This window comes from Myxine glutinosa, chromosome 12, assembly GCF_964187855.1.
Source record: "Myxine glutinosa chromosome 12, kmMyxGlut1.1, whole genome shotgun sequence".
In the NCBI taxonomy this organism is placed as follows: domain Eukaryota; kingdom Metazoa; phylum Chordata; class Myxini; order Myxiniformes; family Myxinidae; genus Myxine; species Myxine glutinosa.
The window spans coordinates 21,679,840-21,707,663 of record NC_136272.1 but is presented as its reverse complement, the minus strand read 5'-3'; the positions used below and the strand labels follow the sequence as shown (position 1 = coordinate 21,707,663).

Sequence of the window (27,824 nt, the reverse complement as noted above, 5' to 3'; positions counted from 1 at the left end):
CCTCTAACCTGATATTCATTACTTTTCTCTGCTGTCCAACCCACGTCAACTCCACCTTCTCCATGCCATGCATATTATGTTAATACGAGCGACACGCTAAAAGCTTACAAAACAAAAGCGGAAATCCAAAGCGAAGATTGATTTGCGATGAGTAAATGATTATATGAAGGTATTAACAGTGTGTGACGTGATGTCGGCCACACGTGGTGATGTTTAAGCTACGTGACGTTATGCTTTGAGGCTGGCGAGAGGCGAGGTGACGTTTCAAAACGGGCGCGGTCACGTCATATGGCAGGCGTGGTGACGTCATACGTATTACGGCTGCGTTTTTGATTGCTGAAGGGTGTTTATTTTATTTTTTATTTCCCGGCCTGTGACAGCCAAACCTGAGACAGAGTCAAAAGACCCGTTAGTTCCACGGAATCGTCGTTCTTCTCCAACACACCCGACCATGGACAACAGCGGGAAGGAGAAAGAGGCCATGCAGTTGGTGGCGGACGCCGAGAAGAGGCTTTCTTCATCCAAATCCTTCATGGGCGCTCTATTCGGGTGGGGAAAAATCGTACACGTCTCGTTTTGTAGAATTATTATTGATTCGGCCTGTACCACTACCACGGTACCAGCTGCATATTGTTTGGCTCATTCACTGTCTGTACTGTTCTGTCCCTGTCGTCTCATTGGCGTCGTGTGAATCGGGAACCGAGCGACACTTTTGACGATGATTAATCCATCCAATCGCCATTAACATTATGATTGTATTATTGGTTTTATTTAATCACTCCTCACCCCTCACCCACCTCCCTCCCCCCCCCCCCCCACATTCACCTCACTCCTCACTCCTCTCTCCTCACATCCACCTCACGCCTCTCCCCCTCATCTCCTCTCCCCCTCATCTCCTCTACCCTCATCTCCTCTCCCCCTCATCTCCTCTCCCCCTCATCTCCTCTCCCCCTCATCTCCTCTCCCCCTCATCTCCTCTCCCCTCATCTCCTCTCCCCTCATCTCCTCTCCCCTCATCGCCTCTCCCCCTCATCGCCTCTCCCCCTCATCGCCTCTCCCCCTCATCTCCTCTCCCCCTCATCTCCTCTCCCCCTCATCTCCTCTCCGCCTCATCTCATCTCCTCTCCGCCTCATCTCCTCTCCTCATCTCCTCTCCTCATCTCCTCTCCCCCTCATCTCCTCTCCCCCTCATCTCCTCTCCCCCTCATCTCCTCTCCCCCTCATCTCCTCTCCCCCTCATCTCCTCTCCCCCTCATCTCCTCTCCTCCTCATCTCATCTCCTCTCCTCCTCATCTCTCCCCCTCATGGTCTCTCCCCCTCATCGCCTCTCCCCCTCATCTCCTCTCCCCCTCATCTCCTCTCCTCCTCATCTCCTCTCCCCTCATCTCCTCTTCCCTCCTCACATCCTCTTCCTCCTCACATCCTCTTCCTCCTCACACCCTCTTCCTCCTCACATCCTCTTCCTCCTCATCTCCTCTTCCTCTTCATCTCCTCTTCCTCTTCATCTCCTCTTCCTCTTCATCTCCTCTTCCTCTTCATCTCCTCTTCCTCCTCATCTCCTCTTCCTCATCTCCTCTTCCTCCTCATCTCCTCTTCCCCCTCATCTCATCTTCCCCCTCATCTCCTCTTCCTCCTCTTTTTCTCTTCCCCTCATCTCCTTTCCCCCTCATATCCTTTCCTCCTCTCCTCATCCCCTCGCCTCCTCCTCCCATCTCTACCCTCCTCTCATCTCTACCCCCTCATCTCTACCCATCGCTACCCCCTCATCTCTACCCCCTCATCTTTACCTCATCTCTACCCCCTCATCTCTACCTCCTCATCTCGACCCCCTCATCTGGACGCCCTCATCTGGACCCTCTCATCTGGACCCTCTCATCTGGACCCTCTCATCTGGACCCTCTCATCTGGACCCTCTCATCTGGACCCTCTCATCTGGACCCTCTCATCTGGACCCTCTCATCTGGACCCCCTCATCTGGACCCCCTCATCTGGACCCCCTCATCTGGACCTCCTCATCTCGACCCCCTCATCTCGCCCTCCTCATCTCGACCCACCTCATCTCGACTCCCCTAATCTCGACTCCCCTAATCCTACACTCATCTCTACACTCATCGCTACCACCCCTCATCTCTACCATCCTCATCTCTACCATCCTCATCTCTACCCTCCTCATCTCTACCCTCCTCATCTCTACCCTCCTCATCTCTACCCCTCCTCATCTCTACCCCTCCTCATCTCTACCCCGCCTCATCTCTACCCGCCTCATCTCTACCCCGCCTCATCTCTACCCCGCCTCATCGCTACCCCTCCTCATCTCTACCCCGCCTCATCGCTACCCCTCCTCATCTCTACCCCTCCTCATATCTACCCCTCCTCATCCCTACCCCTCCTCATCTCTACCCCTCCTCATCTCTACCCCTCCTAATCTCTACCCCTTCTAATCTCTACCCCTCCTCATCTCTACCCCGCCTCATCTCTACCCCTCCTCATCTCTACCCCGCCTCATCTCTACCCCGCCTCATCTCTACCCCGCCTCATCTCTACCCCGCCTCATCGCTACCCCTCCTCATCTCTACCCCGCCTCATCTCTACCCCTCCTCATCTCTACCCCTCATCTCTACCCCTCATCTCTACCCCTCATCTCTACCCCTCATCTCTACCCCTCATCTCTACCCTTCATCTCTACCCTTCATCTCTACCCCTCATCTCTACCCCTCATCTCTACCCCTCATCTCTACCCCTCATCTCTACCCCTCATCTCTACCCCTCATCTCTACCCCTCATCTCTACCCCTCCTCATCTCTACTCCTCCTCATCTCATACCCCTCCTCACCTCCTCACCTCCTCATCTCCACTCCTCTCATCCTCCACTCACCTCCTCCCCTCACCGCCTCGCCTCACCTCACCCCTCCCCTGACCTCGCTTCTCCCCTCACCGCCTCTCTCCTCCCCTCCTCGCCCCTCCCCTCCTCGCTTCTCTTCTCACCCCCTCCCCCCCTCCTCCTCATCTCCCCTCACCTCCTCACCTCCTCCTCACTCCCTCACCTCCTCCTCCTCACTTCCTCCTCCTCACCCCCTCCTCATCACCCCTCCTCCTCACTCCCTCACCTCCTCCCCTCACTCCCTCACCTCCTCCGCCTCACTCCCTCACCTCCTCCCTCCTCACTCCCTCACCTCCTCCCTCCTCACTCCCTCACCGCCTCCCTCCTCACTCCCTCACCTCCTCCCTCCTCACTCCCTCACCTCCTCCCTCCTCACTCCCTCACCACCTCCTCTCCTCACTCCCTCCCTCACTTCCTCCTCTCCTCACCTACGCTACTCCCCCCACACCTCCCCCACCTCATATTGTAATACGTCCGATAGAGGAACTTGTACATGTAGCAAATGGAGGACAAAGACGTTGGTAGACATCTGTGTGCTTTCACACGAGTTACAAGGACATCAGTAGACCATGGACAAACACACAGGTTATAATCCAGGAAGTTGGTTTCTCTCTAGCATCATATGATTAGGGGGTTCTCAGATGGGAATACCAACAGGTGGATCCCAAATTAACGTCTTCTTCAATTATGTGTTAATGGCATCGTACTGCTCTCCCATTATAATTGCAAGTTTTTACTGTATGCCTGTTACTGTATATTGTATGCACATTGTTATAGACTTTGTAATACAGTGCATTTGTCTGCACTGTACAGGCAGTATACTGTACACGAGGTTTCGCAACAGTGTACTGATCAAGGATGTACAATATCGTCACTTGTATATTTTGAAATAGTGTATTTTTATTTGAAATACAGTGCATTTTTATTTGCACTGTAAAATCCACATACTGTACAGTACCGTCCCATATATATTTTCGAATACAGTGCATTTCTATTTGCATTGTACAAGCAGCATACTGCACACATAGTTTTGCCACACTGTACCGATCAAGGATGTACAGTCACGTGTTTGACTTGTGGCTGATATCACGTGCTTTACTCATCAACATGTTTTCTTTGGTCGTTTCAAGTGGTGGATCATCCAAGGTGGAAGATGCATGTGACATGTTCTCCAGGGCTGCGAATATGTTCAAAATGGCAAAGAATTGGACCGGTACGTGATTCTTCATTGTTGTTTAATTATTTTTTTGGTGACATGAACGAAAATGGCGCATGTATTATATGAATGAAATTGTCTGACGAGGATGGTGTGGAGCTGGTGAGCACACATGCTTTTGACTTGTCTAGTCTGTGTTCGATTCCCGACCCGTTCACATTTTGCATCACAAAGTGCGCCGTCCCCTTGCATGGACGTAAAGCCGGGTGTCCTGTGTGCTAGCATTAGGTGGTGGATGTTGGCGTTGTTTTTTTTTGTTTGTTTTTTTGAAGAGTAGGTGAGATGTCACTAGCACCCTGAACAATTTACGAATGACTGTCCAAATCGCTTCCAGTCGGACGACGTGGGCCAAAAACGTTCCCTGGCCCATCCCACGTGGAGGTGCCAATAATTGAGGTTGTGGTGGTGGTAGTCGTGGTGTGCACCTTCTCATTTGGAAGGGAAATGGGAGTACTGCTACTGTATCGGATTGGCTGATAAATTAACACGAATGAATGTGCAAACTGTTGTTCCACATTGGCCTGCTGCTTTCACTGTTTATTTACTTTGCTGTATTAAATACGCTGTGCACCGTGACGTCGATCAGGTAAGCTTGTTGGCAGTTCCGTGATCGTTATTCTTTTCCTGTCCGTTAGCGGCAGGAAATGCTTTCTGCCAAGCAGCGAAGTTGCATCTGCAGCTCCAGAATAAACACGATGCAGCCACCAGCTACGTGGACGCTGGCAATGCTTTCAAAAAGGCGGATCCACAAGGTAATCGACGTGAAGTAACGCTTGTCGATGTAACCACGTGAACCCTTCATTTATGTGATTGTACTCTTTGTCTCCCCAGAGGCAATCAACTGCATCAACAAATCTATCGAAATATACACCGACATGGTATGTTAACCAGCATGGTGTTGTTGCCCCGCGCACGCGAAGCGAAAAGCAAAGTCGACCAATTGCTTCGCTTTGTCTGTCTGTCTACATTTATGATCGAGGAAAAACGTAATTTCAATTGCATGTTATATTTTGAACACGAGTCGGTACATGAATCGGAAAACAAACCTAAATTTGGTAAATTGTAGTGAATCCCGTCTCGATCTCGATCGCGCATGCGCACAGAGGAAGATACTTTTTATCCACATGCTTTTTTTCAAACAACGAGGGGGATATTGGAATCCGCTGTCTGTCTGTCTCCGTCACGCTATCTACTATCGAGAAATTCACCGGTTGGGCAGAAATGTGCCAAACTTGGTAGTTGTATGGTAATTATAGGTGTATAAAATATGGCCTTGGTAGTTGTATATATAATTTATGGCCATAATGTCATTTTGCAAGATGCAACTGGCATTTTTTTGGCCCTCCAGCTGGGGCGGGGGTCAAAAACCCCAAAATTCAATCCGGGTACATTTTAAAACATTTTTCAATGAAACTTTGTGTATACAATCGACACTCAGGGAGGCATGGAATATGTAACGATTTTTGCGGTTTTACCTCCTCGTTCATTCCCCGAGGTAGGGCTTAAGATCACAGGGGTCAAAATGGGGAAACGTTTTCTTAACTCACAATTTGATATTTGGTCGATATTTGATATTTTTCCTCGACCTTTAAAATCATTTTTTTTTTTTCCCCTTTTTTTTTGTATACAGGATCGAGGCTCGTGAAAGAACTAACATTTATCGCACAAAAAAAATCAAACAGACACATGAAACATATAATAAGGGTGGCGGTAGACAAGATCCGGAGAGAAGGGGAAGCACACAGTCACAGCATTTGAGAGCAGGGACATCAGGAGATCTGTGGGAAGGGGAGGGCTTGGGGGGAGGAGGCGTGGGAAGGGAGGGGCAGGGAATGGGAGAAGTATTAAACATATGAACACTACAACGACTTCCAGGAAAGAAGTCGGTATTTCAAAAAAGTAGATCTGGGGTGAATTAACGGGGGTAGAAAAAATCAAGGTTTTGGATGGGGGAATATGAGAGATGGTGGTGAACAGCTGTTTCAAAGACCTGGAGGGAGGATTGGGATTGAAGAGAGTGATGGAGTTTGTTCCAGAGGCGGGAGAAAAGAGGGATTTTAATTAAATTATATACTTGAACACTGCAGAACACAAATTGCCATTTCGACACTTTCATAAACCTTCCGTTCAGCAGTACTTTGACAAATTATTAAGGCATTTTACGTTTTCACGACCAATCAAATTTTGTCTCTGCCATGTCTTTTTTTTTTTCTTTTTTCTTTTTTTTCCTCAAGAATGTGTGGGGTTATGTGATCTATGAAATCTCTAGTTGAATGATTTATTGTATACTTTTACTTTTGTTATCTTTGATGTACTCCCTCCTCATTATTTTCTCTCCTACCCCTTCCTCGCTTATCCCAGGGGCGGTTCACGATTGCGGCGAAGCACCATATCACCATCGCCGAAATCTACGAATCGGAGCTTGTCGACATTGACAAGGTGAATTAATTTAATGTGAACATGCATCCAATAAACCCCAATAGTGTAAAGTGTAGTTTTGGGATTTTATAGTCTGTTCATGGTGGAATGCATTGCAGCTCCATTGTTTGGTATATGGTCATCAGTCGTGATTTGTCTGCTTGCGTGTGCATGTATCTATATGTCTGTCTGTCCATCCGTTTGTTTATGATTGGGAGGAAACAGAGTAACCTGCAAGCAACAGGATTGGGTTAAGTAGGATTCATGGGGTAGAAAATATTATGTGTAGGTATGGTGTTTGACGAACCACAAACTGGAGAAGAGAGGAATCGAAGTAATTCAAGTGCACAGGCAACCTGTATGTACCTCCTTCCGGTTCCGGTTCCTTGAGCTCGGTCATGCCGACATTAGACCGCCGTTTTCCTCAAAGATAAGCACTCCCGGTAGTTTTGTCGAGTTTCTACAGTTTATTTTGATGTCTGAGTTTGCTGTGTGCTTCTAGTTTGGTTTTATTAGTTGCAAAATCGAAGATTTTTCAAGTACATTGGTCGGTTGCGTTTGTTATTCTGTTTGTCACACACACACAGACCACAATTCTAAACCGATTGTCATAAAACTTCACCAATCGTAGAGGTCATCACAATTGAGAAGCCTATTGATTTTGAGGTCGACCGTCAAAGGTCATCTGGAGGTCGAATTTCTAAAATCGCCATTTTTCATCCGATTGACTTGACGATTGAATAGCATTTGCATAGTGCCTCACTGAATTGGGAAACCAACTATTTTTGAGGTCAAAAGGTCAAAGATTAACTCATGATCAAACTTCTAAAATCATATTTTCATCTGAAAAATCGTCACTTTTCATCCTGTTGACCTGAGCTTTGATCAAGATCGTCAATTTTAATCTTGATGGAATGGTCAATGTGCTGGATCAATTGCAACCTTTTTTTCTGGGGAGGGAGGGGGTTGCAAGTCACATCCCCTCAAGTCCCCACTCATCCAGGTGGGGTTTTGCAAGTATCGTGCTCCACATGACGTCTTCTTGTTTGTTTGTCTGTCTGTCACTCGCTTACAGGTCACAATTCAAAAGTGATCGTCATGAAACTTCACCACGTTGTAGAGGTTGTCACAACGGAGAAGCCTTTTTGTATATGTCACATTTCTATATATCTATATTTCTATATATCCATATATCTATATATCATGACGAAGCAAAATCAACAGTGTGAAAACTACCCGAAAAAGTTCTACAGAGAACTAGGGTAACAGAAACAAAATGTGGCAACTCCCCCTAAAAAAGAGATCTTGAAAAATTCTGGAAAGGGATATACGAAGACTGAAGAGAACACAAGGAAGCAGATTGGATCCGAAACCTGGAAGATAAGAAACAACATCTCAAGGAAACTCCCCCAGTAATAATTGATGCAAAAAAGACAAGACGACAACTTGCAAAGATGGCAAACGCCAAAGGCCTTGGCCCAAATGAGCTAACAAGCTTTTGGGTAAAGCAACTGTATGCTCTCCACCCTCACGATGCTCAAGCAATAATCAATGGGGAACAGCCAATGGATCAATGGTTCACAGAAGGCCACACTCTTCTCATCCCAAAATCGAATGCAACCCATCGACCCCACAAGGATAGACCAATAACCAACAGCATACAAACTTTTAACAGGATAACTTACCGATAAAATTTACAAACACCTCGCTCAACAAGGAGCTTTAGAGACGGAACAGAAGGTAATTTCTCTGTACTTCAGTCCCTTTATTTCACCACTATCCCCCTCTTACTTCCTCAATTTCCTCCCAATTATAAACCCCATGTTTAATGTCTTAAATATAAATAAATAAAAAATAAATAAAATCACTGTTCACCACACACCGCCCTGCGACCACATGTTGTCTCTTCCTTCCCCTCTTCCTCCATCTTGCCTCTTTGACCTTTCCATCCCCACTCTGATCGTGAAGTATTCACCATACACCTTCACGATATCTTTGTACTCTAACCTGCTTGCACCAAGCCTCCAAATAAAAATAAAAAGGTATCCCTCCTACCGTACTAACCAAGTGCTTATATTCACCTCTGTTTCTTCAAGCTGCGCTCCACTTGGCTTGCCAATCTGGTTTCATTGCTTCTTCTCTTTCCTCCTTTTTGAACCTCTGTGTAATTTACGTCCTCCCAGCCCTCATTTTGGTGAATACCCAGACGGTCTTCACAGTTAGTTTTAAAATGTTTCAACACCCTGTGTTGCATTCTCTCTTCTATTACAGTTCACTCTTCTTCCTTTTCAAAAGGCTGATTGCAAATCACTCTTTCAATCATTCCTATCCTAAAAATTCAAACTCTTTTACAGCTCTTCCTCACTCCAATCTATTAACTCACCTTTATATCACCACTCCTCTAACGTTTTCAAACATATATTTGACTTGAAAATCTCAAAAACCCCAGCTTGCAATGGATGTTTGTGTTTTATTAATCATTCCTTTTGTCCTTCTTCAGTGTCAACCCCTTCCCTGTCTGTTCTTCCTCTACTTCTATTTACCCATATCCTACCAACCCTCTCCCTTACCAGTGCCCCACTCAATGTCCCCTTCCTCTACTCCCTTGTACCCCATTCCATCACCACCTTCCCCCTCCTCCTCATTTTCAAATCTCCCCGTTAGCCCCTCCCCTTCAAATCTCCCCCCTCACCCCTCCCCTTCAAATATTCCCCTCACACTTCCCCCTTCCAATTCAAATCTCCCCTCTCATCCATCCCTTTAAAACATCCCCCCTCACACCTCCCCCTTCATATTCAAATCTCCCCTCTCATCCCTCTCCCTTCAAATCTCCTCCTTCACTCCTCCATCTCAAAGTTGCTCCCTCACACATCCATGAAGCTGCCTCCTCCCCGCTCCCTCTCTTCCAAATTATTCTTCCTCCTCAAATCTTCTACTTCCCTCTGCCTCTCCACCTCCTCCTTCCACCCTTCCTCACATTACACCTCAATGTGTCTCATCCCACCACCTAACCTTTTGTCTTCCTTTTCATCCTGCCCTCTCTCCTAGCTCTTCTGCAATCTCTGACACACTGTCAACAGCTCTCCCTACCTCCCCCTCTCCTCTCTCTCCTCTCTCACCTTACCCTTCCCTTCCCTTCATTTGTACCTGATGCCCCTCTCCCTTTTCCTTAATGGTATGGACCTCAAACATCAAACAAGTGGCTGTTAAACCTTAACTGATTCTGCAACCAGACCAGACGGCATCAGCCGACGTGTCCTAAAATCCTGCTCTGCTGCTCCATCACACCCTCTCTCTGTTCTCTTCACCCTCTTATTTGCTCAAGGTCATCTGACATCTGCTTGGAAATCGGCAAACTTTACTGCTTTACACAAAAGGTGCCAAAACAGATCCCTGCAACGACAGAACAATCAGCCTGCTCCCAATCATCAGCAAGGTCATGGAATCCAGCATAGCTTCTGATATCACATCCTTCCTCTTCCCCAATGGCTTGATCTCGGATCATTACTTTCGATCATCAAGTTGGATCATCTTGTTCCTTTGATACGGTCTGGCACCCCACCCTGCTCACCAAACTCTCCTCCCATGGTATCCATGGAAATCTCCACGCATGACTCTTGGACTTCCTCTGCTGTCGTAGTCAACGTGTGGCTCTAACTCGAATTCTCTCATCTCCCCTTACTGTTGAAGCTGGAGTTCTCCAAGGCAGTGTTCTGGGCCATGTGCTTTTTCTGGTCTTCATGAATGATCTCTCCGACTCTCTGGAAAAGCCTCTATCTTTTTGCTGACGATTCCAACCTCTACACTCTCTGCAGACGTGGGAAAAAAAATCACAAGCTGGTCAAGTGGAACATGTCTTTCAATCCTGACAAATCCTACACTCTCACTTTGTCTCTCTGAAAATAACGTCTGGAAACCCTCACATTTACTTCCTCAACAATCCTTTCGAAGAAGTTCTGTCGCTGAAGATTTTGGATGTCACTATCTGCCATGATCTTTCCTGGGAAAGCCGCATTTCCAAGCTGCCCTCCAAAGCGAGTCACCGACTGGGCATCCTCCGTCATGCGAAGTCCTTTCTGGGCACTTCTGAGCTCCTCACCACTTACAAAGATTTCATCCGCAGCTCAATGGAGTACTGCTGTCCTCTCTGGGCTGGTGCGCCTGCCTCACATATAGCTCGGCTTCACGCTGTAGAAACCAAAGCTTTCAGAATCGATTGGTATCTCCTGTGATGAAGCTGTTTCTGAGGGCCTTTTACTACTCGCACACCACAGGAAGGTTGGTGGTCTTTGTCTTCTACCGACTCTTCTCCGGCCTAGCTCCCCCTGCTCTGTCTGTGCTCTGCCCCTAAAATATTCCTCAGACACACAAGATCTTCCAGCAACCCTCTTATGGTTAAACTGCCAAAATCAAGACTCTCTGCTCACCTTCACTCTTTCATTCCTCTTATACTCCCTCCTCTGGAACAATAAACCACACACTCTTCAATCCCTCTCCTCCTTCTCAGTCTTTAAAACAGCTGTTCACCACCATCTCTTATCTTCCCCCATCCAAAATCATGATCCTTTCTACCCCCGTTGATACACCCCAAACTCGGCTCCTTCAAATTTCTTGTTTTCTTTCCTGAAAGCCCCTGTAGTGTCCATCTTGTTTATCCTGTGTACCCCACCTCAGCTTGCTCCCTTCCACAGATCTCTTGATGTCTCTGTTCCCTACTGTTGTGCTAACATCTCTCTCCTCCTCTTGTCTCCTGCTCTCTTTATTATATGTTGTATGTGTTAGCTCTTACACGAGCTTCGACTTGGTATACAAAAAACCCCCCCACAAAAAATCTGGGTTTTGGAATTTTAATCAGGACTGGGTTATTGGAAGAACTTGTGCATCCTGGAATTATGGAGGGAGAGGGTGAGGCGTTGTACTCTGAGGGCTGAGGAAACAGAGGGAGTTCTACCTGAGATTATTATAACATTTCCAAAATAACCCAAAACACTTTTACAATCCTTTTGTATCGGATGATTGTAATTGTTGCAGAATTACTTCTCATATTGTTGCTAATGGAATGATCAATTTTGAGTTGATGTAATATTTTTGGAGGAATCATTACAAGGTTCCTGTGCTTTTTATTTATTTTCTTTGTGTGTTAGGCAATCGCACACTACGAACAAGCTGCAGATTATTACAAGGGAGAAGAATCCAACAGGTATGTCTTGTACTTGTGCACCTGGCAGGTCATTTGTATTTTCAGGTGTCTGGGCCATGGTCTCTGCCTTCTGTTTAAACTTTGCACTTATTGGTGAAACAAGAGGTTGATTCAATATGTTTGTCTGTTCTTTGTGAAGTAAAAAGGATACAGTATAGGGTAGTTGTTTTAAAAATATGATTTTTTTTTTAACTTTGTAAAAGTAGGCTTTGTGGGGCTGAGCTCCGCCCCTGCTCGGATGTCCTGGAGGTACGCACACTCGCCTCGAAGCTGTCTTGCCCCAGTTCCAATTCCAAGCCAGCTTTAAACTGTCATCCCGGTGTTTCACAGGCTGGGCCATTCAATCCCTTGAATGGACGTTAAACTGGGTGGGGCGTCCCATCTGCAGGTGTTAGATGGTCGATGTTAAAGATCCCATGGTGTCATCGGTGAAGAGTAGGTGAGCTATAGCAGATGCCGTGGACAAATTCCAAATTCCTGTCCTAACTACTGCTGGGAAAGGGATGGCAAACCGCTTAGCATTATTCAGGCCAAGAAACTGCTTTGGCAGCACCGACGCTATGGTACATTGGATCGGGAAATAGCATTCGATAGTGCACGACTACTTGTTTGATACGAGATATTCGGCCTAAAGAGCAAGTTTCTTTTTATTCAAGTTCAGACTTATGGTTTGCTTAAATCCCAAGAATAGATTGACCGGATTGAGTTTTTTTTTTTTTTCTTTTTGTTTTTTTTTCTTTTTGTTATGCAAAATTGAGGTTCATGGAAGAGCGAGGTGGCAAAGTTTTAAAATGTAACAGTGATAGTGGGGCTGCAGTCGGATACAATCAGCAAGATATAAATGAGCTAACAACAAAAGAGGAAGAGGAGGGAGGGGGCACACAGTAACCTGCAAGTAAGATGGGCATCTTATTCGAGTGATAATGCATCTGATTGGTTCTTCTTTAGAGTTAATCATTGTGGAGGTTCTTTTTCTTCACATGTTTGGACCTGCTTGCTAACATGATGGAAAAGGAAGATGACTAAAGGAAGATGGAAAAGATATATGGAAATGCTGTTGAATACAGAGAATGAATGGGATGGCAACATAGAGAGTAACCCAGTTTTAGGACCGGCAGAGAAGATAACTGAGAAGGAAGTTGAGGAAGCGATAAAAGCAATGAAGATTAGAAAAGCGGGAGGGCCGACGGGAGTTGTGGGAGATATGTTGAAGGCAGCAGGAAGTTGGGGTGTGAAGAGAATGACGGAGATCTGTAATCTGGTGGTGAAAGAAGGCCGCATTCCAGTGGATTGGGAACTGAGTACCCTCGTCCCTCTATACAAGGGGAAAGGTGACCCTCTGGAGTGTGGCTCGTACCGAGCGATAAAGTTATTGGAGCATGGAATGAAGGTATTGGAAAGGGTGTTGGAGAGGAGGATAAGGAAGAAAGTGAAGATCGACGAAATGCAGTTTGGATTCATGCCAGGAAGAGGAACGACAGATGTGCTTTTCATTGTGAGGCAGTTGCAGGAGAAGTACATGGAGAAGAGGAAGAAGTTGTTTCTTGGGTTTGTTGATCTGGAGAAAGCATTCGATCGGGTTCCACGCAAAGTATTGACATGGGCATTGAGGAAGTTAGGAGTGGAGGAATGGTTGATCAGAGTAGTGATGGCAATGTACAAAAGAGCGCGCACAGCTGTAAGGACGAAGGACGGGAACAGTGGTGAGTTTGAGGTGAAGGTGGGAGTGCATCAGGGGTCGGTACTAAGTCCACTACTATTTGTAGCTGTGATGGAGGTGCTGGCTCGGAACCTAAAGGAGGGTTTACCGGGGGAGTTGTTGTATGCAGATGATCTGGTGTTGATTGCGGAAAGCATGGATGGACTGAAGGAAAAGATGAACACGTGGAAGGAATGTATGGAGACAAAAGGTCTGAAGGTGAATATCGGAAAGACGAAGGTGATGGCAAGTGGTAAAGCATGTGGTGAGGTGGAAAGAACTGGGAAGTGGCCCTGTGCTGTGTGTAGGAAGGGTGTCGGAGTGAACTCCATTCAGTGTACAATGTGCGCTGAGTGGGTTCATCAAAAATGTAGTGGTCTGAGAGGGTCATTAACCAGTGTGGCAGCTACATTCAAATGTAAGGTGTGCACAGAGGGAGCTGCAGATGGAGGAAATGTTGAGTTGGATCTTGGAGACGGCGTGAAGCTGGAAGGTGTGAAAACATTTTGCTACCTCGGAGACATGCTGATTGGAGAAGGTGGATCAGACTCGGCAACGGTTGCTCGAGTGAGATGTGCATGGAAGAAGTTTCGGGAATTGAGTGGCGTGCTGATGATGAGGGGAGTGTCGTTGAAGCTGAAGGGAAAGGTGTATGCTGCATGTGTGAGAAGTGTTATGATTTATGGGAGCGAGACATGGGTAATGAACGTAGAGCAGCAACGAAGGTTGGAAAGGGTGGAAATGCGAATGGTTCGACGGATGTGCAGAGTATCGTTGAGAGAGAGGAAGACAAATGATGAATTGCGAAAGATGATGGGAATAGAGCCTGTGATTGATGCTGTGAAGAGGAACAGGTTGAGATGGTTTGGTCATGTGTTGAGGAAGGATGAAAGTGACTGGTTGAGAAGAGTGATGGAAATGAATGTAGAAGGAAGTAGAAGACAGGGAAGACCGAGAAAGACTTGGCTAAAGATGGTGGAAGAAGAAATGCGGGCAAGGGGGTTAACAAGGAGAGATGCAGAAAATAGGGCAAAATGGAGAAGATTGTCATGGGGACCGCAAGGCTAACCCCTGCTCTAGCAGGGAAAATGGCCTTTAAAATGCATGTTGTGTTGTTGTTGTTTGGACCTGCTTGCTCTCTGTGTTATTTGGCAATGTCAAAAGGTAATTTCACAACCGATAATTTCCACTATCTGCTTCTGCACTCTTATTCTGCAAATGCTTCTGCTTCTGCAATGTTAATTTCTGCAAATGGTGACCACAACGGTGGTTTGCAACAATTTCCGACTAATTCTGGGCACCCTGTTTCCAACCCTACTGGCTCCCTGTTGATTAGGTTTGGTTGGTAACCGCTTGGGTTGGCCAAGAGTTGGACATGCCCGCGATGTGTTCAATTCTGACCGAGTCAATAAGAGGTTCGCCATTGTCGGATAGTCCATCCATCGCATGATGGCGACGTCATAGTAGTAGTGCACTACCAGCTGCACTTGTTACAAGTGTGCATCTGCCCTGACCTATTGAAGCATGAAGCAAATCTGCTTGCACATAATTATCATATCTATATTACTTTGAGGGCTGGCATGATGGCCTACCCTTGAGGAACCAACACTCGCCTATAAGCTGTCTAGCCTGGGTTTGAATACCAACCCAGCTATAAACTGCCATCAGGGTGTTTCACAGGCAAGGTGATTCGTGAATGTGTGTGCCGTCCCTCGGATGGACGTTAAACTTGGAATCCCGTCTGCCAACATTAGTTGGTGGATGTTAAAGATCCCACGGTGTCCTTCGCGAAGTGTCGGCAAACTATCGCCGGCGCCATGCACAAATTCCAAATTTCCTGCCCCTACTGGGAAGGCAACGGCAAACCACCTCATATAATCCTTGCCAATAAACTGACTTGGCAGCACGGACATTCTGTAAAGAGCTTGTGTGGACCAACATTGAGAACTGCACTTTAAGCCGGTGGTCAAACGCTGCAGCTCGGTCATTGTTCCATCTTCACCACTGGTAAGACTATATAACCTTTCATTAGTACTTTTGATCCCGTCTATTCTGCACGCATGTTGATGGTTTTTCCTACCCAGGAAGCTTAACATTGCACCGAGAACGCAGACCATTTTGTACCTGTTCCACCAGCTCTGCGAACAAGTGTCTGTTGAAAGTGGCCGCATATGCAGCACAACTGGAGCAGTACCAGAAGGCGATCGAGATATATGAGCAGGTAGGCTTGCTTGAACAGCGCTGCACCTTCCACCGGAGAATATAAAACGCGACTGGACAGATTTTGGACATTGTGTATTTATTCCAAGATAGGCAAAGTATAATTGTGTTAAAAAGAAAATGTTCAGGGTTGTTTTTGGTACAAAGAACGAGAGGGGAGGTAGGTTTAGGTCAACCCAAAACCAGTGAGAATATTGCATCTGAACTATGGTTTATGGAGAATGTACAACAAATAGACTGTATATAATATATAGGCTAATGCTGTTTGTCTGTCCCACACTGAAACACAGAGAAAATAATTATTATGTAAAAGTTGCTTCAAATTAATGCAAACCTCTGGGAAAATTATCATTTTTGTTTCAATTAGACAAAAAATTGAACCCAAGTGGTGTATAGGCTACAGACAACTGCCTTCATCACTCCCAAACAAAAAAATTTATTTCCTGTGAAGAAATATATAACCTCCCATTTCGAGCTCTTTCAACTAACGCAAGAATAAAAGCTTCCTTTTATATCATAATACTGTATTTTACCATGGGCTTCTGCTATTTTATAATTAAATAACCAAGGAACAAAATGGCTTCCTTCCCTCATTGCCTTGAGATACTGTTTTCAAAACATTTATCCTGTCTTGTATGTCGCCAATTTATATGCAAGTCGTTTTGTCCCTGTTGAACAATACCGCTTATGTAAGAAACCCAAAAGCTGGAGTACAATTTCTGTGGTGATGACAGAATGCTGGGATGCTCACAACAAATTGTGAACGTTTATACAGCTTCAATTGATTCTGGATAGGTAATTGCTCCTCCGTAGGGTGTGGGAATTTCCCCGCCAGAGCAGACGTAAGAGACAAACGCCGGCGAGATCAATGCAACAACACTTTACACAACTACACCACCAATACGCTCGTCATTTCCATCCTCTCATTAATATTGCATTGTTTTGTCAAATTCTTTTTTTCCCCCGTTCTCGAGGTGTGCATGGTTTCAGGGTTGGCCTCCAAAGCCAGCTGCTGACTAGGCATCACCCGGCATGCAAACTCAGTCCTTCCTTGGCACATCTAAACAATTATGCACCTACAAGGTCTTCATCCACAGCTTGATGAAGTGCTACTGTTACATATTTATGTGAATGTATGTGAATTCCCAGTCAGGTCTTTGCTTATCCGTGTGTAGTATATTAAGGGTTGTTGTGGTTGGAGGGTCAGGAGCCCTTCTGAAATAGTGGCCGGAAACGGAAGTGACCGGAAACGAAAGAGGAAAAGACACGAGGAAAAAGGACGGGTATTCTTCTTCTTCCTCGCCCCGCTCCGACGAAAGGGGGGATTGATTGAGCCGTGTGGAAAAGCGGCGTTCCCGAGCCTGTCTGGCGAGAGGAGTTACCGGGACGGATACCTGCCCGGTGGACGTCAAACTGTCGTGTGGCCGTGCACCGACCCAGCGTTTGGCGCCGTTCGCGACACCGTCAAAACAGACGCGTACGGGTCGCCCGTTGGGGCCTAACACGCCTTGCAAGCGGCGTGGGGTTTGGCTTGCTTTCCCGTACCCGCTTCGCGTGGCCACGAGGGGCTGCAGCCGGGGTGCCTGGTAGCGGTACGATACCTGCCCGGTGGAAACACGTCCACCCGGGGTTCGTTCAACCGCCCGAGTGCGGCTACGCCGACCATCATCTTGGTCAGGAGGGGCCCAGAGACATTGTGCGGGACCGAGACCAAAAGGGGGTTGTGAGTACTCACCGGGACACACATATATAAGATGGCCATCTTAATCATAGGGGATTGATTGCGGATTGAGAATTGTTGATGGTTGTGTATTGTTGATTGCTCGGGGAAAATCTCCGTGGTTGTGTCATTGAAATTGTATGGTATCATTACCATTGGAAATATATCCTTGAACATCAGTTGTCTCTTGGGTGAAATTCATGTGGATTGCGTGGCGAAAGCGCATATATAATACAGCTTTCTGGCGAAGTTCCTCTCACGGTCCGGGGGTCACCGAGACCAGGTATTCACCGAGGGGACCACGTAACAGAATTGGGGGCTCGTCCAAATTACGATTTGCGGTTTCGCAATTGGGTCTACGTCCGGGATTTAAAATTGTATAACATAATAAAATAATAATTTTTTATTAATTAAAATTTATTAATTAATTATTAATTGGTAAAAAAAAATTGAGAAATTGGGGTAAAGTCTTGGGTGAAGGTTAACAGGTGTTAACGATAGGCACCATGGCGTTTGTGGCACAGAACTTTGTGGTAACCCCGAGTGAGGCACAGTTCCGAGCGTTGCTAAAGTCGGACCTCTTGAAATTGGCCAAACATTTTAACTTGGAGGTCCGAACTAATTTGAGGAAGGCAGAGTTGCAGGCCACGGTGATACAATCTATGGTGGGATTAGGAACATGGGACGAGTTAGCCTGGGAGTGGCTACCCGAAGAACCAGAAGATGTTGAGCTCCGGAAACTGGAGTTGCAATTACGGAGCCAGGAACGGATTAAAGAAGAAGAAAGGAAAGCAGAAAAGGAAAGAGCAGAAGAAGAAAGGAAAGCAGAAAAGGAAAGATCAGAAGAGGAAAGGAAAGCAGAAGAGAGGAGAGAAGAGAAGCAAGCAGAGGAAAGGAGAGTGGAACGAGAACTCCAGGAAAGGTTAAAAGAAGAAGAAAGGAAAGCAGAAGCGAGGAGAGAAGAGAAACAAGCAGAGGAAAGGAGAGTGGAACGAGAACTCCAGGAAAGGTTAAAAGAAGAAGAAAGGAAAGCAGAAGAGAGGAGAGAAGAGAAACAAGCAGAGGAAAGGAGAGTGGAACGAGAACTCCAGGAAAGGTTAGCAGAAGAAGAAAGGAAAGCAGAAAAGGAAAGATCAGAAGAAGAAAGGAAAGCAGAAGCGAGGAGAGAAGAGAAACAAGCAGAGGAAAGGAGAGTGGAACGAGAACTCCAGGAAAGGTTAGAAGGGAGAAAAGCAGAGGAGAGGAGAGCTGCAAGGGACCTCGAAGCAGAGGAGAGAAAAGCGGAAAGGGAATTAAAGGAACGTGACATGGAGCTTCAGCAAGAAATCAAATTCAAGGAGCTGGAGTTAATGAGAGAACGGGGAGAGGCACCACCCTTGCTGACGGGGTCGACACCTAACCAGAAAACCTGGGATGTGGGCAGACATGTGAGGCTGGTTCCACCGTTCAGTGAAAAAGAAGTCGCGAAATTTTTTCCACACTTTGAGAAAGTGGCTCGACAATTAAACTGGCCGGAGGAGGCCTGGACCATACTCGTGCAAAGTGTGCTGGTGGGGAAAGCTCAGGAAATTTATTCGGCGCTACCAATGGACCAATGTGCAGATTATGAGGTACTGAAGACGCACATCCTCAAAGCGTATGAGTTGGTTCCGGAAGCTTACAGGCAAAAATTCAGGAATGCCAGGAAGAGGGAGAGTGAGACCCATGTGGAGTTTGCCAGAGTGAAAGAAAACATGTTTGATCGGTGGTGTGAGTCAAAAGGAGTCGGGAAAGACTTCGAAACATTGCGGGACTTGATCCTGGTGGAGGAATTCCAGCAGTGTGTCCACGAGGACATCAAAGTGTACCTGCAGGAAAAGAAAGTACCAAAGTTGTGGGACGCAGCCACCATGGCAGATGATTATGCCTTAACCCACCGAATAGGGGTCCACGAACCTAACTCCTCGCCTAGATCTCCGCAGGGGAGGTGGGGAACAGCAGGTGCGGAGAACGACCATACATGGCGGCGGCCTCGAGAGGATTATGGGGACAACGCGGATACCCCACCTGTTCGAAATCAGAGGGATGCGGGCCCAAGACAAACTTATAGTTCGGGGGGCCCGAGGCAGACCACGAGTTTTTCCTCCGGGCCTACTTGCGCTTTTTGCAAGAAACCTGGACACTTGATGTCCAGTTGTTACCGCATAAAAAGGGAAGGCCCAGAGCGGAGTCCGACTATTACGACTCCAAATGCAATGGCCATTGTGAGAAATCGCCATCAAAAGGGTTACCAACCATTTATTTCAGAGGGGTTTGTGTCACGGGATGGAGCCTCGACTAACCGGAGACCGGTTAGGATATTGAGGGACACAGGGGCACATCAATCTTTAATGCTTGAAGGCATTTTGCCATGGTCCGAGGAGACGGCAACGGGGGATAGTGTTCGTTTACAGGGGATCGGGGGCGGTGTTAGTGCTCCACTTCATGTCATCCATTTGGAGTCCGATTTGGTGTCAGGACCGGTCACCGTCGGTTTACAAGCCACGCTTCCTGTAGAGGGTGTATCTGTGGTTATCGGGAATGATTTGGCCGGGGGTCAAGTTTATGGTAACCTGAGGGTTGGTAAAGAGCCCAGCAGGGAAAATAACACCACACCAGCTCGGGATGGCGACAAAAGTGCCAAGTTATTTGTAGGGGGACTGAACTTCAAAACAGAGGAAGAAGTTCTGACCTCTGTCTTCAACAGATATGGGCCGCTGGTGGAAGTGCGGTTGGTAAGAGACAGGGAAACGCAACAGTCAAGAGGGTTCGGCTTTGTCACGTTTGCAAGCACAAAAGACGCCAGAGAGGCAGAGAAGAATTGGAATGGCAAGGATTTGGAGGGTCGGACCATTACAGTAGGGAAGGCATTTCGTAGGCGTCGAGAGGTCTACAGGAGAGGACAACTGGGCGGTCGTTTTGGTGGTGGCCGCAATCAATATTATTATGGAGGCTCCCTGAGTTACGGCAGCTCCCGAAGGAAGGATTGTCAAAGTAGTGGCCGAGAAGGAGACCGCTATTCATGGGACTACAGGGACAAGCGGTCCCACCATAATTATTAGGGAAGTTCTGAGAAGTTGAAGCACTGAATGCGGCGGAGCCGCCGAGCCAAGATTCCTACACGGATTAACCGTGAACGCCGTTCCTAAAGGCGTCCATGTAGTGAACTTTCATGCACGGACTAACCGTGAACTCCACGTTCCTCAAGGCGCCCATGTAGAGAACTTTCCTGCACGGACTAACCGTGAACTCCACGTTCCTAAAGGCATCCATGTAGTGAATACTCGGCTTGGCCTCCCGGAAAAAGTGCTATCGAGTGGCTTAACTTTGGATCTTTGATCAACCCCTGAACCTTCATTCACAAGAAACTGACGGTCAAAGTCAGAGGGTCATGAGATGGAGTTTGATTTGGCAGGGACAATGTCGTTGCTGGTGCTTAGTCCAGAGGGAGTAATCTGGAGGGGTTGTGGTGAAATTTTGGTTGCTTTATTTTTAAGTGATAACTGTGCCCGGGGGGAACTGATAATGTGGGGGGGTTGAGTTATCTGGTTTGTTTCTCCAAATTGGCCGGCAAAGAAAGTTTTCGCTGGGTTCAAACTTTCTTTCTTGAAGGGGGGGAGTGTTACATATTTATGTGAATGTATGTGAATTCCCAGTCAGGTCTTTGCTTATCCGTGTGTAGTATATTAAGGGTTGTTGTGGTTGGAGGGTCAGGAGCCCTTCTGAAATAGTGGCCGGAAACGGAAGTGACCGGAAACGAAAGAGGAAAAGACACGAGGAAAAAGGACGGGTATTCTTCTTCTTCCTCGCCCCGCTCCGACGAAAGGGGGGATTGATTGAGCCGTGTGGAAAAGCGGCGTTCCCGAGCCTGTCTGGCGAGAGGAGTTACCGGGACGGATAACTGCCCGGTGGACGTCAAACTGTCGTGTGGCCGTGCACCGACCCAGCGTTTGGCGCCGTTCGCGACACCGTCAAAACAGACGCGTACGGGTCGCCCGTTGGGGCCTAACGCCTTGCAAGCGGCGTGGGGTTTGGCTTGCTTTCCCGTACCCGCTTCGCGTGGCCACGAGGGGCTGCAGCCGGGGTGCCTGGTAGCGGTACGATACCTGCCCGGTGGAAACACGTCCACCCGGGGTTCGTTCAACCGCCCGAGTGCGGCTACGCCGACCATCATCTTGGTCAGGAGGGGCCCAGAGACATTGTGCGGGACCGAGACCAAAAGGGGGTTGTGAGTACTCACCGGGACACACATAAGATGGCCATCTTAATCATAGGGGATTGATTGCGGATTGAGAATTGTTGATGGTTGTGTATTGTTGATTGCTCGGGGAAAATCTCCGTGGTTGTGTCATTGAAATTGTATGGTATCATTACCATTGGAAATATATCCTTGAACATCAGTTGTCTCTTGGGTGAAATTCATGTGGATTGCGTGGCGAAAGCGCATATATAATACAGCTTTCTGGCGAAGTTCCTCTCACGGTCCGGGGGTCACCGAGACCAGGTATTCACCGAGGGGACCACGTAACACTACTTTCCCCTCTGGGTTGGAGCTCCTGCCTTGCATCTTTCTCAGCTTGATGTATTACTGCTCTCCCCTCTGGGCTGGAACTCCTGTCTCACATCTTTCTCAGCTTGATGTTTGACTGCTCTCCCCTCTGGGCTGGAACCCCTGCCTCACATCTTTCTCAGCTTGATGTTGGACTGCTCTCCCCTCTGGGCTGGAACCCCTGCCTCACATCTTTCTCAGCTTGATGTAGTACTGCTCTCCCCTCTGGGCTGGAACTCCTGCCTCACATCTTTCTCAGCTTGATGGAGTACTGCTCTCCCCTCTGGGCTGGGGCTCCTGACTCATATATTGCTCAGCTTGACGCTGTGGAAACCAAGGTCTTCAAGATCATTGGGATCTTCAGTGATGAAACTGTGTCTATCCCTTCGCCATCGCACATTAGTGGTCTCTGTCTTCTGCCGTGTCCTTTCTCGTCTTGCACCCTCTTCCCTCTCCATGCTTTGGCCCCTCTAGTTGTCTGCAGGACTCACATGGTCTACCATCAACCCTCTTCTGGTAAACATACTTAAATCTAGGATCACCGTTCACCTCCACTCATTTGTTCCTCTTTTTCTCCCCATGTGAAATCAACTTCCACATCCTCGTCATTTCATTATCTCCTCCAAGTCTTTCAAGACAGCTGCCCACCACCATTCTCAGATCATCCCCCATCCAAAAAGCTGATCTTTTCTACCCCCATCATCCTCCCTACCACCTTCCAAATTTCCAACTTTTCCTTCCTTAGAGTATTTCTGTATCCATCTTGTTCACCCCTTGCGTTCTCCCATACCCTTCACCCTTGCTCTCATCCCTTGTTTGTCAGTCTGTCTATTTTGTTCCCTGGCCCTACTCTTGGTGTTCCTTCCCCCCATCCCTCGTACCTCCCTCCAAATCTTTCTGCTGTTCCTTTTGTTCTGTTACTTCCTGATCTGTTCTGTGGTCTAGCTTTTAGCTTCAAGACCGAACTGTCATCGTTTTGAATATATTTAACCCCTTGCTGGTGTAACATTTAATAGTTGTGTTGCCTTCACCAACAGCTGTTAACAAGATTAACTTTCACAACAACCACCCTTGTAATAAGCATAAAAAAATTTACATTGTAAGAAACATTGTGGTTTTCTTGCATAATGAGTTTCTTTCTTACTTCTACCTTAGTATAATGTCAAATTCTCCCCCAACCCGAAGACGGATTTCCTCGTACCTCGTTATATGATCAGAATCGAACGGTATAGTCTTCCAACGATAACGGTTTGTTTTTGTACCCTCGTACTGCAGGTTGCTTCAAACGCCATGGATAACACCTTGCTGAAGTACAGCACCAAGGAATACCTGTTCAAGGCAGCTCTGTGTCACTTCTGCGTCGATATGCTGAACGCCAAGGTGAGCATTTCCTTCTGCTGTTTGTACCTATGGACCGTACGACTGAATAGTTTTTGAACAGGACACGATGCTCTTGATTTGGCATTTGGCCGATGAACCCGTGAAGATCGTTTCTCGAACATGGAAGGAGACGTCGGTTTTGCAGCATTTTTGAGGAACGCTCACATCTTGGAGAAAGAAGATAAATTTTGACCAAGATATTGGTTTATGAACCATTCTGTTATTGGTTCGTGAAGTTTGATACTTTTAAAAGATTTCCAAGTAGTTGTGCTAGCTCTTTCTTGTATCTGTGGCTTGTATGCTTTTCCTTTTAACATGGCATGCATGCTATTCCATGTTTGTTTGTTTTGTAAATGGCTTAGTTGGCGATGGAGAAGTACGAGGAAATGTTTCCAGCTTTTTCTGATTCAAGGGAATGCAAGCTTCTGAAGGTAAGGTGTACACACTCCATTGATCTGATCATAATGGTTGTTGTTGTTGCATGGGGGATGTGCTGCGGCCATTGCTCTTGTATGGTATCGTATGCAAATTGGGACATGAGTATCACCAGTTGGACCTACAGGTCGTATAATTATTGTCCGATGGTGCAGTAGTAATACACTTACCTTTGAGCTGTCTAGTCTGGGTTTCATTACTGACCCAACTATAAACTCTCATCCTGGTGTTTCACAGGCAGGCGAGGCATCGATACATTCGCGGTCTCTTGGATAGATGTTGAATTGTTTGTCCCGTTTGCTCGTGTTACATTTGGTGGCCGTAAAGATCCCATGGTGTCTTTTGACAAATAGTATCGGCAAGTAAGCACCAGCACCCGAAATAAATTACAAATTCCTGCCCCAACCTGCAAAGGGGCACTGCATCAACAGTACCCCTAATGCACCCTTGCAAGAACTGACGCTATCCCACAGCCACCTGCTGCATAAGACCGACAAGTGTTTGACCCAATGTTTCCTAATTATTCAGAACACTTTTTGCTGTATTGTTTTATTTTTCTTTTGTTTTTTGTTTTTTTTCTATATTTTATTTATTTTTGCTTTTTTTTTTTTCATTTTTTAAATTTTGGCTCTGGCAAGTAAGGTAGACAGGGGTTATGTTTTCACCCCTGTCTGTCTGTCTACTTGTTTGTCTGTGAGCAGGATATCCCAAAATTTATGGACGGATTTGGACGAAACTTGGTGTACAAGTTGTGTGTGTGACCAGCACAAATTGATTAGATTTTGGTGAAGATCCGGCCTATCGGTGGAATACAAAACGTAAACTGTTCAGCCTGGCAGAAGTATGCGGTCTACTGAATGCCGTTCTCGTTATTTCTGCAAAATAATTTCCCCTTAAGCCCACCCCCAGCGAGAGTGAGGAGATGACTTGTGATTTTTCTTTTTCACCTGTACACGGTAAATAGTGCAAGTGATCTAACCTTTCCGCAAGGAGTGGGCATTTTTTTTTTTTTTGTAAACAAGATCGAGGCTCGTGTAAGCGGACACAGTAGACAACAGGGACATCAGGAGATCTGTGGGAGGGAGAGGGCTTGAGGGATGGGGGAATGGGAAGGTGGGTGGGGTGGGAGAGGCATAAAACAAATGGACACTGCTAGGACTTCGAGGAAAGAAGTCGGTATTTCAAAAATGTGGATCTGGGGTTATTAACGGGGGTAGAAAAGATCAAGGTTTTGGATGGGGGAAGATAAGAGATGGTGGTGAACAGCTGTTTTAAAGACCTGGAGGGAGGAGTGGGATTGAAGAGAGTGAGGGAGTTTGTTCCAGAGGTGGGAAAAAGAGGAATAAAAGAGTGAAGGTGAGCAGAGAGTCTTGATTTTGGCAGTTCAGGGCCACACTTTGACTGCGATCGGCGAGGAAGTCCACAAGCCATGCGTGGATAATTCCATGGATACCATATGAGGAGACTTTGTGAGCAGAGCGGGGTGCCAGACCATATCGAAGGCACGTGATATGTCAAGAGAGACAGCTCTGATTTCCTGTTTGGCATTGAGGACCTCCATCCATTGTTGACAGCACAAGCAGCATGCACAGAGTAGAATGAAATGCATTGACACCTTTTACACTCCGAGGGAACGGGTATTACTAAATGAAGATGTCTGTCCATCCGTCACACAAAGAAGCAGGCCGTCGAGCAGGGAGGGGGTATTGACACAATGCTCCGTTCCCGGTGGGTGTGGTTATTACTCGTACAGTGCAGTATACGCAAATTCCAGAGAAATTCACTTGATTTGTTTTTTGGTTTCCAGTGTATTTTCTTTGAAATATAATAATGTACAGTTCAATAAAAGTTGCTTTCGATATGATCATTATTCTGTTTTTGAAGTTATACCTTTAATTAGAGAATGCTGCACGACTTTTGTGTTTGTCAATTCGAAGTGGATTTCGTGCTACCCATGCGTGCAAGCTGGGTATTCCATGCCAAGTTTGCATGGCCCAATGAGATGCAGTCAAATACAGCCGTGAGCTAAAATGCTGCCATTACGCCATGTTCGCAGAAACTGCTTGATGCCCACGAAGAGCAGAACGTGGAAAGCTACACTGATGCTGTGAGTCCTTTAGGCCATGATTCACTCGGACACTTCACCTGCCCAGTCCACATTTCCCATTGTGCGATCTGTTCCCAAAACATTTGCCAAGGGTGCCGTCCATTTTGCGTTGTAACAAGTGCTTGGTGAACGGCACATATTGCCATCACTCTCGTACCTTTACTCAATGTCATTTCCTCGTGGGGAATGTAAAAAATACCCAATTTATTACTTGCAAAATTGAAGATTTTTCAAGTATATTGGTCGGTTGCATTTGTGGTTCTCTGTCTGTTTGTTTGTCACCGGCCTACATGTCACAATTCTAAACCGATCGTCACGAAACTTCACTAAGTTGTATAGGTCGTCCCAATTGAGAAGCCAATTGTTTTTGGGGTCAAAAGGTCAACTTTGCCAAATTTCTAAAATCCTCAATTTTCATCCAATTGACTTGAAATTGTAAGAGGATTTACATATATGGTCACTGAATTCACCCCCCCAACTATTTTTGAGGTCAACATAGGCCAAAAGGTCAACATAGGCCAAGTTTTTAAAATCCTCAATTTTCATCCGATTGACTTGAAAATTGAACAGCATTTGCACATTATCACTAAATAGTGAAACTATTTTTGAGGTCAAAGGTCAACCCAAGGTCAACCTCACAATCATCATTTTTCAGCTGAAAAATCGTCACTTTTCTTCCTGTTGACTCGAGCTTTGATCAAGATTGTCAATTTTAATCTTGATGAAATGGACAATTTGCTGCATCAATGGAATTTTTTTTTCCTTGGGGGTGGGGGCGGATTTTGCAAGTATCGTGCTCCGCATGACGTCTTGTTCTTTTTTATCAATCGCGGTCAAGACGGAGTCGTAGGTGGAAATGAGTTAATTGTTCATGCAAATCTTGGAATTATTTAGTTCTTTGAGTTTAAGCAAGTTTGTTCCCTTCATCCATTTTGTCCGATGTGTTTCTGTTAAGCAATCTGTTTATTTTTGACTTGCACTGGAGTTAACGTGATCTTTGCATCAGGTGAAAGATTACGACTCCATCTCGCGGCTGGACCAGTGGCTCACAACTATGCTGTTGCGCATCAAGAAAACCATCCAGGGTGCCGAGGATCTCCGATAGACCGCCTCCGATTCCTCTTGGCCGGCCCATTGTGCTCGTTTCGAGAATGCCAACCCCGGCTTCAGTCACCTGTCGTTTCCCTTTGCCGTTTTTGATTTCATGTTCGTCGGTCATACCTACACCCGTGCTCCATTGTACTCGTACCTGGCGAAGGGGAGAGAGGGTACGAGGCTGGGGTGGAACATTTGAAATTGGGATGCGGATAGCTTTGGTTGTTGGACTATTTGTGTTTGCCATGGACATCGCAGAATATAAGTGTTGGAGGCAATTCGGTTCCAGGAGTTGTAACGGCCTAGCGCAATGCCTGGAGACTGATAATTCACCAGTATATTGACCGATGTATCAATCTGGATTTCCTGTTGGACATTGTCGCCAAAAGCAGCCTGTTTGTTCATGTGAGGGGGCGAGGGGGTGGTGATGGGAGAGGGGGGTCGGGTAGGGGGAAGTAGAATAACATTGCATGTTTATAGTTTTGCACAAAACACAAACCTAGCTGTTGTTGCCGAGCAAGTAATGCATCATCGTGGCATAAACAGCAATGTGTGTAACATGTCAATCGTGAAAGTGGAGCGTTGCCTTTGCAGACTCTTGGATAAGACCAATAACCTACTTGACCTCTCCCTGACTAAAGCTTGTTAGCATCGTGTTTCCGCTTTCCTGGTCGCATGTGCGAGTTGGACATCAAGCTCAGTGTAATCGCGCTCTCGCCGTCTCTCCTCTGTCTGTCTCGCTCTCTGTCTTGCTCTCTGTCTCTTCTGTGTCTCTCCTGTGTCTCTCTCTCATCATGCGCAACTTTAAATTTCCTTTCGCTGAATACGTGCTTGGAATATTTTGTGTTGTAATCAAAATTATGCATAAATCGAGATGTAATCCTAA

General features: G+C 46.5%; 1 protein-coding gene across 1 annotated transcript; it reads left to right on the top strand.

Annotated features, from left to right (window-relative positions):
* Nucleotides 1–271: 271 nt before the first annotated feature.
* Nucleotides 272–27,824, top strand: LOC137438130 (alpha-soluble NSF attachment protein). Its single transcript, XM_068133097.2, has 11 exons — nucleotides 272–549; nucleotides 4,012–4,094; nucleotides 4,733–4,849; nucleotides 4,929–4,975; nucleotides 6,459–6,536; nucleotides 11,660–11,715; nucleotides 15,551–15,635; nucleotides 23,197–23,301; nucleotides 23,664–23,732; nucleotides 25,793–25,843; nucleotides 26,850–27,824. The coding sequence occupies exons 1-11, from the start codon at nucleotides 452–454 to the stop codon at nucleotides 26,946–26,948; spliced, it is 888 nt and encodes a 295-aa protein (XP_067989198.2). The 5' UTR covers nucleotides 272–451; the 3' UTR covers nucleotides 26,949–27,824.